Source organism: Pecten maximus, chromosome 12 (genome assembly GCF_902652985.1).
Source record: "Pecten maximus chromosome 12, xPecMax1.1, whole genome shotgun sequence".
NCBI lineage: Eukaryota > Metazoa > Mollusca > Bivalvia > Pectinida > Pectinidae > Pecten > Pecten maximus.
Window position 1 is genome coordinate 38,708,596 of NC_047026.1, and position 14,400 is coordinate 38,722,995.

The following is a 14,400-nucleotide window of genomic DNA, read 5'->3' on the forward strand; positions in this document are numbered from 1 at the left end:
TATATACTTGATAGTTTGATAGGTAATACTAAACATAAGGGTCATTTGTCAGCTTCTTTAGAAATGCAGGTATCATCAGCTTATGGGGAAAATAGGAAACTTTTAAAAACGATTTTACCTAACGTACATCAGCAGACAAATGGGGTTGACTGTGGAATTTTCGCTATTGCTAACCTAGTAGAATTTTGCTTTAATGGGTTTAACGGGAATGAGGATTTAGAATTCGATACTGATTGTATGAGACGTCATCTTGTTGAATGCATTTCAAATGGTAGATTTTCAAAATTTCCAAGGAAAAAAATCAGTAAATATAGGAAAAAGAAGAATTCTCAAACTTTATCCTTTGATATTTTTATGGATTGTGAATCCGAGGGATGTCACCTTTCTAATGTATTTGACGATATGGTCACTTGTGACGCTGGCTGTAACAGATGGTTTCATAATAGATGTGTCAGTGATAAGTCAGGTTTACATTTTTCAAGGGATAGTTTTGTTTGGCATTGCAGTAAATGTTCCTAGGCAAGTAGGTAGGTACAGTGTAGGTAGGTAGGTAGGTAGGTAGGTAGTTAGGTTAGGTTAGGTTAGGTTAGGTTAGGTTAGGTTAGGTAGGTTAGGTTAGATTAGGTAGGTAGGTCGTAGGTAGGTAGGCAGGTAGGTAAAACAAATGGGCTCTTTGTAGAACTGCGTCCTCGTCGCAGAGCTCGGTAACATTCTTTATAGGATGGCTGAAGGTTCTACACATTTTAGAATAAGACATTAACATTCATAAGACAGGTTCCCATATAACATTTGGTATATGTATACAGCAATACACGCTACTCATAAACCAGTAGTCCTAGCACGGTGGATCGGGAGTAGTCTGCCCTTGGTACGGGACCGGGCGTAAACAAAAACCCCCGTGATCATCGCCGCGATCTCAAAAAAGGCAAGATTTGAAATGAAATAAGTAGTATTTGTAATCAAAACTTATATTTGTATCAACAACTAGGTTTACTTGAAGTATGGAATCGAAAATATCATAAAAATAAACCCTTGTTTACGAATAAACAGCCAAAAACCGTAATTTTTCACGGTTGAGTGCGGCGTACACAAAATCACACCCTGAAAAATGTAAATCGACGATTACTAAAGTTGTAGGTATTATTTCCATTTTATTTTAAATGTCAGATTTTGGAAATATAAATCTGGATTTACAAGAAAAACATGAGATTTATTCATTAAGTCGTTGTTGAGAAAAAAATTAATATCTATATTCCTGGTACGGGGATCGGGTCCGGGACCGGGTGCGGCGTACACGAAATCACGGGGACCCTTTTTATACCGGCCCACAGGACCTTTTCTGTTCGACGCAGCGAGAATCTTTCTTGACCCATGTGATATTGCGCACATCTAGGCTATCAGGTAAGCTACATTGTTAAATGCCAAATCGTTTTTTATCACGTGTGTTATTATTATTTAGCAATCAGTTAATCAGTTTGGTGTAAATCACCGTACGGGTGGCTGGCATGTAATATATAACCTAATGATGCGGTTATTTCCTATGCTAATCGAAAAGAACGAAATACAAAACTGTAACGTTAAGTCTTGCCTTATCGTTTAATACAAGGGGTACACGTTTCTGTTACGTACGAGGGTAAAAAATAGAACAAGTGCAATACTGATAGCTTGTTTTATCACTTATCTGTCTATTATCGTTATATTGGCATTGTGAGACTGCGGAGTGTACGCCGCACCCGAACGCGGACCAGATCCCAGTACTGTACATTGTACCTGTACTCGGGGACGTAAATGTATACATTTCTAAGTGAAGATTTGTAGACTTTTGTAAATGAATACATATATATGCAAGTAAATGGATATCCTGCATTTAATTTGGTTCCATGTTCATAATGTTTTAATACATTTTTTCAGAATTCCACATCAACAATAATATGGCTTCCACAACAGATGCTGAGGTTCGCGACAGTGTCAAGGAATATTACGGAAAGAGACTTCAGACTGTGGATGATCTTCAGACTCAGGCTTGCGTGGCTCCAGGAAGAAAGATCACTAGACCCGTGAAAGAGGCCATTGAACTTGTTCATGAAGTTGTTGCTTCAAAGTAAGTATATTGTAATACATGTAGTTATATTGTAATTCTATCTGTCCCTAAGGACTTAGGTTATAGAATTGTGGTAGGATTGGGGGTGGGGCCTTACAAAGGTGGTGCAGGGGACAATTTAGAAATATAGAAAATCAATATTTTAAATTTAAGGCTACTGCTAAAATTTTAGTTATCAGATTTCTAGACCACCATCGTCAGATGGTTGGCCGTTATCTCCAGATATACCTGTAATAGTACCCTAGCCGGGTCTGATAGTACTGTAGTACCCTAGAGTACCCTAGCCGGGTCTGATAGTACTGTAGTACTCTACCCGGGTCTGATAGTACTGTAGTACCCTAGCCGGGTCTGATAGTGCTGTCTTGAGATAGTATAGTAACACCTCCAGCTCTGCCGACTCCCTCAACATCACTGTATGAGACCATAGTGCTGTCAACAGCAAGCAATAATGTGTAAATATGTTTTGTTGTAACAAGGTACTATGGATGTGGGCTGGTTATCCCAGAGAAACTTGAAGGGATGAAGATTTTGGACCTTGGCAGTGGCAGTGGACGTGATTGCTTCGCCCTCAGCAAGTTGGTTGGCCCCACAGGTCATGTGACTGGCGTAGATATGACTGATGAACAGGTAATCAATTTATAAATCTGAAACAAAAATCACTTAAGGTTATATCATATGTCTATCATACTGTATTCTGTGTGCACAACTATGTGATGATATCACATACCTTGGATCGGTCTGACATTTTCTAGAAAATGGAATATTTATTCTGTGTTTTATTATGTTAGTAGGTGTTATTTTTAAGGAACAAATGTGGAATATTGATTATGGGCAATGAAAAATCTGTTTCATTGTCATCATCAGAAAAAGTTTAAAATCTTGTCAGCTATAACATGTTGGACAATTCAATAAAATTTGTTCTGGGATTATGTATAGGCTGTACAGGGATTATCTAAAGGCTATAGAGGGATTATATATAGGCTGTAGATGGATTATCTATAGGCTGTAGAGTGATTATCTATAGGCTGAAGAGGGAGTATCTATAGGCTGTAGAGGGATTATCTATAGGCTGTAGAGGGATTATCTATAGGCTGTAGAGAGATTATCTATAGGCTGTAGAGGGATTATCTATAAGCTGTAGAGGGATTATCTATCGGCTGTAGAGGGATTATCTATAGGCTGTAGAGAGATTATCTTTAGGCTGTAGAGGGAGTATCTATAGGCTGTAGAGTGATTATCTATAGGCTGTAGAGTGATTATCTATAGGCTGTAGAGAGATTATCTATAGGCTGTAGAGGGATTATCTATAGGTTGTAGAGTGATTATCTATAGGCTGAAGAGGGAGTATCTATAGGCTGAAGAGAGATTATCTATAGGCTGTAGAGGGATTATCTATAGGCTGTAGAGAGATTATCTATAGGCTGTAGAGAGATTATCTATAGGCTGTAGAGGGATTATATATAGGCTGTATAGAGATTATCTATAGGCTGTAGAGAAATTATCTATAGGCTGTAGAGGGATTATCTATAGGCTGTACAGGGATTATCTATAGGCTGTAGAGAGATTATCTATTGGCTGTAGAGAGATTATCTATAGGCTGTAGAGAAATTATCTATATGCTGCAGTTAGATTATTTATAGACTGTTTAGAGATTATCTATAGGCTGTAGAGATATTTTCTATTGGCTGTAGAGAGATTATCTATAGGCTGTAGAGGGATTATATATAGGCTGTAGAGAGATTATCTATAGGCTGTAGAGATATTATCTATAGGCTGTAGAGAAATTATCTATATGCTGCAGTTAGATTATTTATAGACTGTTTAGAGATTATCTATAGGCTGTAGAGAGATTATATATAGGCTGTAGAGTGATTATCTATAGGCTGAAGAGGGAGTATCTATAGGCTGAAGAGGGAGTATCTATAGGCTGTAGAGAGATTATCTATAGGCTGTAGAGATATTATCTTTAGGTTGTAGTGGGATTGTGTATAGGCTGTAGAGAGATTATCTATAGCCTGTAGAGGGATTATCTATATGCTGTAGAGAGATTATCTGTAGGCTGTAGAGAGATTATCTGTAGGCTGTAGAAGGATTATCTATAGGCTGTAGAGGGATTATCTATAGGCTGTAGTGGGATTATATATAGGCTGTAGAGAGATTATCTATAGGCTGTAGAGATATTATATATAGGCTGTAGAGAAATTATCTATATGCTGCAGTTAGATTATTTATAGACTGTTTAGAGATTATATATAGGCTGTAGAGAGATTATCTATAGGCTGTAGAGAGATTATCTTTAGGTTGTAGTGGGATTGTCTATAGGCTGTAGAGATATTATATATAGGCTGTAGAGAGATTATCTATTGGCTGTAGAGAGATTATCTATAGGCTGTAGAGAGATTATCTATAGGCTGTAGAGAGATCATCTTTAGGTTGTAGTGGGATTATCTATCGGCTGTAGAGAGATTATCTATCGGCTGTAGAGATATTATATATAGGCTGTAGAGAAATTATCTATATGCTGCAGTCAGATTATTTATAGACTATTTAGAGATTATATATAGGCTGTAGAGAGATTATCTATTGGCTGTAGAGAGATTATCTTTAGGCTGTAGTGGGATTATCTATCGGCTGTAGAGAGATTATCTATAGGCTGTATAGAGATTATCTATAGGAAGGTAGAGGGATTATCTTTAGGTTGTAGAGGGATTATCTATAGGCTGTAGAGGGTTTATCTATAGGCTGCCAGAGAGATTATCTATAGGCTGTAGAGGGATTATCTATAGGCTGTAGAGAGATTATCTATAGGCTGTAGAGAGATTATCTAGAGACTGTAGAGGGATTATCTATAGGCTGTAGAGGGATTATCTTTAGGTTGTAGAGGGATTATCTATAGGCTGTAGAGGGTTTATCTATATGCTCCAGAGAGATTATTTATAGACTCTTAGGGGATTACATGTGTTGTAGAGAGAATATCTAACAGCTGTAGAGAGATTTGCTATAAACTCTTGGGAGATTATATAAACATGTACATGTATATAAAGATATATTATCTATAGGCTGAAGACAGATTATCTCTAGGCTGTGGATAGAGTTTTCAATGTATGGGCTCTTCGGAGATTATCTATAGGATGTTGAGAGAGTATTTAATGTCAAGGCTATAGAGAGATGATCTATAGGTTGTAGAAAGATTATCTATAGGCTAGAGGGAGATTATCTATAGGAAGGTAGAGGGATTATCTATAGGAAGGTAGAGGGATTATCTATAGGCTGGAGGGATATTATCTATAGGCTGTAGATGGATTATCTATAGGCTGTAGAGTGATTATCTATAGGCTGAAGAAGGAGTATCTATAGGCTGTAGAGAGATTATCTATAGGCTGTAGAGGGATTGTCTATAGGCTGTAGAGTGATTATCTATAGGCTGAAGAGGGAGTATCTATAGGCTGAAGAGAGATTATCTATAGGCTGTAGAGAGATTATCTATAGGCTGAAGAGGGAGTATCTATAGGCTGTAGAGAGTTTATCTATAGGCTGGAGGGAGATTATCTATAGGCTGAAGAGGGATTATCTACAGGCTGTAGAGGGATTATCTATAGGCTGGAGGGAGATTATCTATAGGCTGTAGAGGGATTATCTATAAGCTGTAGAGGGATTATCTATAGACTGTAGAGAGATTATCTATAGGCTGTAGAGGGATTATCTACAGGCTGTAGAGGGATTATCTATAGGCTGGAGGGAGATTATCTATAGGCTGTAGAGGGATTATCTATAGGCTGTAGAGGAATTATCTATAGGTTGTAGAAAGATTAGCTGTATAGGTTGTAGAAAGATTATCTATAGGCTGTAGAGAGATTATATATAGGCTGGAGGGAGATTATCTATAGGTTGTAGAGAGATTATAAGATATAGAGATACATAAGATACAGTGATTATATGTTTTGCTGTAGTCTCCAATCATTTATCTTTTGCTCAATGAACAGATTAATGTTGCGCGTGAACACATCGGATACCACACCAAGAAGTTTGGGTACACAAAACCAAACATTGACTTTGTGAAGGGTTATATAGAGAAACTCACAGAAGCAGGACTGCCATCAAACAACTATGACATCATCATGTGAGTATGCCTCGTATTACTTAATAGCTTATGTATATGGTAAAATCCTGTGTAATGTATTTTAGTCTTAGCTTATATGGTAAGACCTATCGAACATATTTTAGTCTTAGTTGATATGGTAAGACAGCGTGTAATATATTTTTGTGTGTGGAACTACAAAGATATATGGACATGACTGTGTATATTGATGTAACTTATGTGTCAGCTATTGCCATTGTAAACTTTAAGAGTGTTGTTTTAATATACATGTAGATGAGTATTGTTGTTTGACAAAGTGTGGACTACACTGATGTTCACAGGACCATGCAAGCACTTGTTATATGTGTTAACATTTTATAAATTGTTGTTTATTTGTTTGTGTGTGTTAACATTTTATAAATTGTTGTTTATTTGTTTGTGTGTGTTAACATTTTATAAATTGTTGTTTATTTGTTTGTGTGTTAACATTTTATAAATTGGTGTTTATTTGTTTGTGTGTGTTAACATTTTATAAATTGTTGTTTATTTGTTTGTGTGTTAACATTTTATAAATTGGTGTTTATTTGTTTGTTTGTGTGTGTTAACATTTTATAAATTGGTGTTTATTTGTTTGTGTGTGTTAACATTTTATAAATTGTTGTTTATTTGTTTGTGTGTGTTAACATTTTATAAATTGTTGTTTATTTGTTTGTGTGTGTTAACATTTTATAAATTGGTGTTTATTTGTTTGTGTGATAACATTTTATAAATTGGTGTTTATTTTCCAGCTCCAACTGTGTGGTAAACCTGTCCCCAGATAAGAGGGCGGTTCTACAGGAATCCTACAACGTCCTCAAGGTAATCTTGATGTACCTCTCCTGGAAACAATTACATACATGTATAGCATTCTATGTTTTTCCAAATTACATGCCATAAACCATTCAACATCCTAGCACTGATAAATACATTATTAGCTATGTCTAAAAGCCATTCAATATTCAAGTAAATCGTAAAAGCAACAAATTTCATCTGGTCAACAAGATATTTTCCATTAGACGACCTGCTAAAATAGTATAGAATGTAGAAGTCATCTGATATTTATAATTCTCCCAATCAAAGATAGGAAGTGGATATTGTAATGACAGTGTCTGTCCATTCTTCCTTTAATTCATCCTTCTGTCTATCGATCATTCACATCACCATTCCTGGACAATAACTCAAGTTCATGTAGACTGCAGATCCAGCGCAAACTTCACATGTTGTTTTTTTTTATCAGAAATGTTTTATTTCAATTAATTTTAATCAGAAGGTAACAATGTCACTACATACATGTACATTGTATATCACAAGGGGGTACCATTCAGCGATACCTTAATTGTTTCATATCTATTTTTATTAGAAATAAAAAAAGGTTTAAAATCAACTTTGGAAACTAAATTCATCAAAACAGTGTTTAAATTGTTTGTATCTTGGTCTTTTTACTGATTGTCCCTTTAAAAAACAGTTGTTATTGAAGGATGACTGTTATGTCCATGATCACAAATTATAAAGTTTAACACTCTGTACCTGTTTTACCACATTTTGTGACCCATAGGGTGAAATATCCCTATCCTACATGAACCACATATGATTGAGTATTTTTCTCTCATTCCCCAACCTAAAATATGCAAAAATAGGCACTATCTGTCGCATACATGTCAACCTCTGAACCTCCAATGAGGGAGAGCTCCCTCATTCCACATCCAAAATGAGGGAGAAAGTGCGTGAAAAAAATCGTGACATTTTTGTTACTTTAGGTGATGTTCCTCATGGGCTTGCGCAGGTGTAAATAAAAAAACCTCGGGCTATACATTTTGATATTTAAATTTGACAACAATGGTTAATTTTAAAGAATAATAATAATTAAAAAAAAACCTGTATTTAGTGAATTATATTATTAATGATGTAGTCACTTGAAATTTGCAACCAGTATACAAAGCAACTACTTATCTCCTGATTTTTTTTTATTATTTTGTTCAGAAATATTTCTAAATGTATTTATCAAATTATCTCCCCTCCTTTCCCAAATAATAATAATTACACAGTAATTTATTAATTTTTGTTTTACTAGTGTAGTTCTATTATGACATAAATCAAACTTCTTAAAAAGTCTTTTTATTTTTTTCTGACCCAAATTGAAATCCGGATTTTTGTGACAGTTTACACTTTATATTAGTATTGACCAATTAAAGATGGCGGCAGTACAAACGCTGGTACTGACAGCTACGATTAAGAAAGGTATTATTGGCTTTCATGTGAGTAAATCTTGTTGACAGATAGTATCAGTGTTTGTTCTTGAAGTGATGTATCCTAGTTGTAATCACAAAATTAACTGACCATGTCAAATGAAGCCACATGGGTTATCATGTATACACCAGTCGGCAGACACGCATATGGTGACCATACTCCTATACGTATATGAGGTCTTATTCCACCTGATTACATTGGTGGATATTGCGACCTCATATCCCCTCAGCGTGTTTTTCTTGTAGCTGCCAGCGCCCTGATTCTAGGGCGCGACGGAAAAGTGTCATAAACCATCTAAAACGATAATTCATGTTAACAAATATGTGTACGCTTACTTGTTGATGAAGTATCAATCCATTTATGCACAAACTGTTGATGGACACCTCTTTAATATAATTATATCCACAATAATTCACTTGCAACCTACTGTGTTAAATATGGGTCACTAAAACAACTTTGCTGTTCCGGTTATTATAAAATACGGAATGCAAATAAAACGGAAAACGTAGCGCAATATTTTCACAGCGTTTCGTTTGTTTTGTCTATTACAACTCCATATTTGGATAAACCGGAAATAACCTCGAGAGGTCACAATAAAAACAAGTATGGCGGTATATACAAATGGGACCTACGCTTAAACGACAAAAGAGGCTAATAATCACTAATCTTGGATATAGATATGGACACACGTTGATTGACTTTGTGTATTTATGATAGATAAATAGAATAAGGTAGGTCAGATCATATGAAATGTGAGTATAGATAACTTTTAAACGACTTTAATTAGGTGGGTCACAGCAACAGGTTTTATGTGCGGTGGTGATTAGAGGTTACATGACAGCCTGTCAAAAGTTTCCTGTCGTGTAAACCTCTAATATTATTGGAGTAATGGTGACCAGTGACCGACTCCCCTCTCTCACCAAGCCCCAGGCCAGGGCAGCTACACAGGTGGAAGGGGTGTTTTGTTTACAGGGTCGAAGTGTCTGAGATTTCCGGGGTTTTATGAGGGAAGACTGCTCAAATCCGGGAGAAATTTAACCCCGATTCGGGAAATGTACCAAATCGGGATTTCGGGGAAATTTTAATGATTTTCCGGGCACTTCCCGCGTAATCCGGGATGGTTGACACCTATGCTGTCGATAGCTTTCTCAGATAGACGCCATTTTTTCTCAATCCAAACTTTTTTTCTACTGCATATAATAAAAAAAGAACAGCGCCAATCGATTTACCATACCCCATATATGCAAACAACGTTTGCTGTTCTAAAAACGAAGGAAACCGTTCATTTCCACAGTGTAACGTTGTTTCAGCAGCCCTGTCATTGCAAGCGAAGCCAAATCACTTGATGTCGGCCAAGCTAGTGTGTCCTTTCGCGTGAAAATATAGTTCCATGTTTTATTAATAAAAAACAATAAAAGAACGTGTTTTTTTTACATAATTTATATCACAAATAAAAAAAAATTATTATCTGATTACATATCTTAATTCAATGTATTGTTCAAATGTTTAATAGATAGATCTACTTTCGGTTCAGCGACCTACTTTTGTATCATTGCGCGCGCGTGGCTATCCTACACCGGAAGCGAGGTAATACACACACAGCAAGCATGGGTGTATTTACCTGGACAGACCAGTATGATACCGGTAGGGATGAGAGAAATAATGTTATTACATCTGTATACACTAAGCTCTAGAATAAACCCATACAGCAAAACAGCATTAAGTGATATAATCTTCCTGTTTGATTTTGTGCTTTCAGGAAGGTGGTGAGCTCTACTTCAGTGATGTTTATGCTGATCGAACTTTAGAAGAATCTGTACGCAAACATAAAGTATTATGGGGTACGTATATCTGCTACTGCCATTATTTGGAAGGCTGTAAGAGGGAAGTTTCTCATAATACTATGGTGGTAAAACTTTATTAAATATCCTTTTGTTTTTCTTCCGTTGGAAGTTAAGGCATTTTGCCTTAATTTGGACAGTTGGACAGATGAATCCTTAATGGTGAAATGGGGAATGATTTTATATTAGTGTAAATGGTGGGTCTTGTGGGTCTTGCCCCCCCCCCCCCCCCACCACCACCACCCCCGGCATATTACATATAATGTATACCAAATTATTCAAAATGGTTAGAGGAATTTTAACCATATTTGATTAAGGATATATATATAGGGTGAAGGAGACCCTGTGTTGTATAAAAATAGGGTCTCTATCAAATGAGAGAATTGGCCCTGGCCTAATTGAGGCTTGATGGATATTGATCAAATTTAGTCTAGCAAAATATTTTGAAAGAGTCTTGATGTTGCTTAAATGGAGGATCTGGCCCCATGTGTGTTGACGTATGGCGCCTTGAAAAACATCATTAGAGGTCCTTCTCTTGTATATAATTGGATTTTGTTCAAATGTAGTTGGTAGCATTATATCTGGTGAAGAAGATTCAATTTTATGATAATGTAGCGGAACTGGACCGGGTCGATCATCCGCAGGTAGCTCAATCGGTAGAGCATCCGACTAGTGTTCGGAGGTCCCGGGTTCGCACCCCGGTCTGGCCGTGCATTTTTCCACTCCTATATTACAATAAAAGGAATGTCTGGCTCCAGTGGAGTTGTAGAGGCAGATCAAGCTCCATAGGTGAAATAGAGACATTTTGGTTTTGCTTTATTCTGAACAGGTGAGTGCATTGCGGGAGCTCTGTGGTGGAAGGAACTCCATACCCTGGCTAGTGAGATAGGCTTCAGTAAGCCCTATATGGTCAGTGTTACTCCAGTCCCTGTGGACCGAGAGGATTTTAAGGCAGTTTTAGGTCAGTATCATTTGATAATCTATAAAATGTAAAAAACAAATTGGATAAGATTGAGAAGTGTGGTTACAAGTTAAACAAGATATGGAAATGGATGTGGACATATAGATGGATTAGGAGAAATAATAATTTTAGATTTATCGATGTTCTGTTAATATCATTGTTATTGGTACAGGGGATGCAAAATTTGCATCGGTGACCTATCGCTTGTTTAAACTGCCGACCAAAAAGTGTGAGGCTACCCAGGTGATATATAATGGAGACATACCTGGGTATGAGGAGGAGTTCACCTTTGACTACAAAACTAAACTTAAGGTAAGATAGTGTGTAAATACTGTTTTATAAATACTGTTTGTTTTATGAAAACTGTTGAATAAATACTGTATGTTTTATGAAGACTGTTGTATTTGATGTCTATACAATAAAATATTCTGAAATGAAGAAAAACTTACATTAATTATTGATATTTATTATTACATATAAGACCAATGATATCAACTCTGTAGACGGTACCATAGCAACAGCCCTCAAGTCTTCCAGGTTTTGTGAAGAGTTTGATTTCCAACCACCAGTCAAGAAATCTTGTGGCACATCTGACAGTTGTGTAGACTCCAAGGTAAATCATGAATTCAATTAACCATTTTCTTATATGTTGTCCGTTTCAGTTACAGTGTGTAAAAAGAGGTTTACATCAGTCTAATATAAAATATATTGTATAACAAAATTCATGCTCTAAAGAACAGCTGATCAATACAAGCCAATTGAACCTCTTTGTTTACTTGTGATTTCTGAGAGAAGTTGTCATCCATACCTATCTATATTTACTTCCATAGTGATTGTTACCAGAAGTATATGGTAAATGTGAGTCGTGTGAATCACTGCAGATATTTGATTATCTCTTCTTTATTTGCTTAGCAAAGCGATATGTATACAATTGCATCTATTCCCAGCTATATTCTAGAGTTCAGTTATTTTCCTTAACTTCATTAAAATCTCTTTCTGCTTCCTGTCCACAAATGACACACTATTGCCTTAAATGTGTGATAGTAATGTTGTCATGGTGATTTTACCAAATAATGGATGATGACTTTTGCTTCATTAATGCTCCTGCGCTTTTGTTTTCAGCCTGAAGATCCATTTGTGTACCTGGAAGAGAAAAGTAAGAGAGGAGAAGCGGTTGCACCACCCCAGTGTTGTCCACCCAGCAAATGTTGTTAGAGTCAGGAACTACAATAATTAGTTTAGAGGAGCAGCACATGTTAATCAATTGTAATAAATTAATTATTGTTAATGATCAATTAGAATGAAAAACATCGCAAATTTCTAATGTATGTATATGTGTATTAATCAGAAAATAGGTTTGTTAGGAAATGATAGTCACTGTAGTTACAATTGTGTATCTTTTGAACAATCCTTTGTTTATTTGATGGTGTTAAGATCTGCAGATAAACTGTAAGTCCCTGAGGCTGGCAGTTAAGCTGCCTGCTGGTGGACTGTATGGAGTCCCCTAGAATTTCCTTTACCCTGTTGGTGGACTGTATGGAGTCCCTGAGAATTTCCATTTACCCTGTTGGTGGACTGTATGGAGTCCCCTAGAATTTCCGTTACCCTGCTGGTGGACTGTATGGAGTCCCAGAGAATTTCCGTTACCCTGTTGGTGGACTGTATGGAGTCCCCGGAAATTTCCTTTACCCTGTTGGTGGACTGTATGGAGTCCCAGAGAATTTCCATTTACCCTGTTGGTGGACTGTATGGAGTCCCTGAGAATTTCCATTTACCCTGCTGGTGGACTGTATGGAGTCCCAGAGAAATTACGGTACCCTTATTCAGCATTTACAATGCATGTATTTACCATACAATTTTATCTATTTCTAAAGTCATGCGTGTATTTATAAGTTTTCTGTATTTACTATACAATTGTAACTATTTCTAAAGTCAAACATGTATTTTCGGTATGTTTTCGGTATTTACCATACAGCTGTATCTATTTCTGTATTGAAAGGTGCCATACATTTGTGTCTTTTGTGCAGCGGTCCCTGTGTGTGAAATGACGTGTTGCCATCAAGTGGAAATAATTAGTGTATCTTACCATATCAACATGCTAGGGTATATTTACATATCAATACCAGCATTGTGTCCCCAAACAATACACTGTCGTAGACAGTCAGGTGCAATAACGCCTGCTTTTGTCCAATTATTTCTATATACAAATGTACCATCATAACTGATCACATAATTTTTAACCACATAAGAAAAAACTACAGCTGATGTCTCCAGAAGACTTAATCAACTAATTTACACTGAGTATCATTAAAGTGACCCTGAGGAATATAACAAAGTGCCACTTCTTGGCACAAACTACATAATTATGTAACCAGATGTTCATATACATGTAATTTTTGTCACATTTTTCATATCGAACTACATAATAAGTAATTATTCAAAAAGCATTATGTATTTGTTTCTGATGTGATTTAGCATTTTTTAACCGTTTAGCATTTTTATGAGAATTCAAAATAATTTGACATTCTCAAAGAATGTCACCATGATCTACAATGTAGGTGTATGGAAGCGAATTATCTATTTCACACCAAGTATGTTCATTTATAATCAAAATAGATGTAAGATGATTTAATTTAATGGCAATGTTTATGTCTTTATATTGTAATACCGTCATGTTTGAACTACAGAGTCTAGCACTTCCTGGATTTAGTTTATCCGTTTCAGGATACATATTTGCAGTGCAAAGAATTCTTGCCTTTTTCATTAGATAAAACGTTGTTAATCATGTTCAATTTGGATGCCAGTTATGATTATCTTCAACGAAATCAATAAAATACGTTGACCTATACTGAATTGCTCATTGTATTGTTTACAAGCCTTGTCTCACATAGTCTCTACAACATAGTCTCTACAACATAGTCTCTATACCATAGTCTCTACAACATAGTCTCCACAACATAGTCTCCACAACACCGTCTCTACAACATAGTCTCTATAACATAGTCTCCACAACACCGTCTCTACAACATAGTCTCTACAACATAGTCTCTACAACATAGTCTCTATAACATAGTCTCTACAACATAGTCTCTATAACATAGTCTCTATAACATAGTCTCTACAACATAGTCTC

General features: G+C 36.1%; 1 protein-coding gene across 2 annotated transcripts; it reads left to right on the plus strand.

The window, feature by feature from the left end:
- Positions 1-846: 846 nt before the first annotated feature.
- Positions 847-14,115, plus strand: LOC117338842 (arsenite methyltransferase-like). 2 transcript variants are annotated; one of them, XM_033900200.1, is made up of 10 exons: positions 847-1,401; positions 1,912-2,101; positions 2,578-2,728; positions 6,085-6,221; positions 6,968-7,037; positions 10,225-10,306; positions 11,136-11,267; positions 11,440-11,579; positions 11,749-11,880; positions 12,390-14,115. In XM_033900200.1, exons 2-10 carry the CDS (start codon positions 1,932-1,934, stop codon positions 12,480-12,482), a joined length of 1,107 nt encoding a protein of 368 aa, XP_033756091.1. In that variant the 5' UTR covers positions 847-1,401; positions 1,912-1,931; the 3' UTR covers positions 12,483-14,115. The 2 variants fall into 2 exon arrangements, with proteins under 2 accessions (XP_033756091.1, XP_033756094.1); XM_033900203.1 differs by lacking the exon at positions 847-1,401 and having other exon boundaries at positions 1,816-2,101.
- The last annotated feature ends 285 nt before the right edge of the window (positions 14,116-14,400 follow it).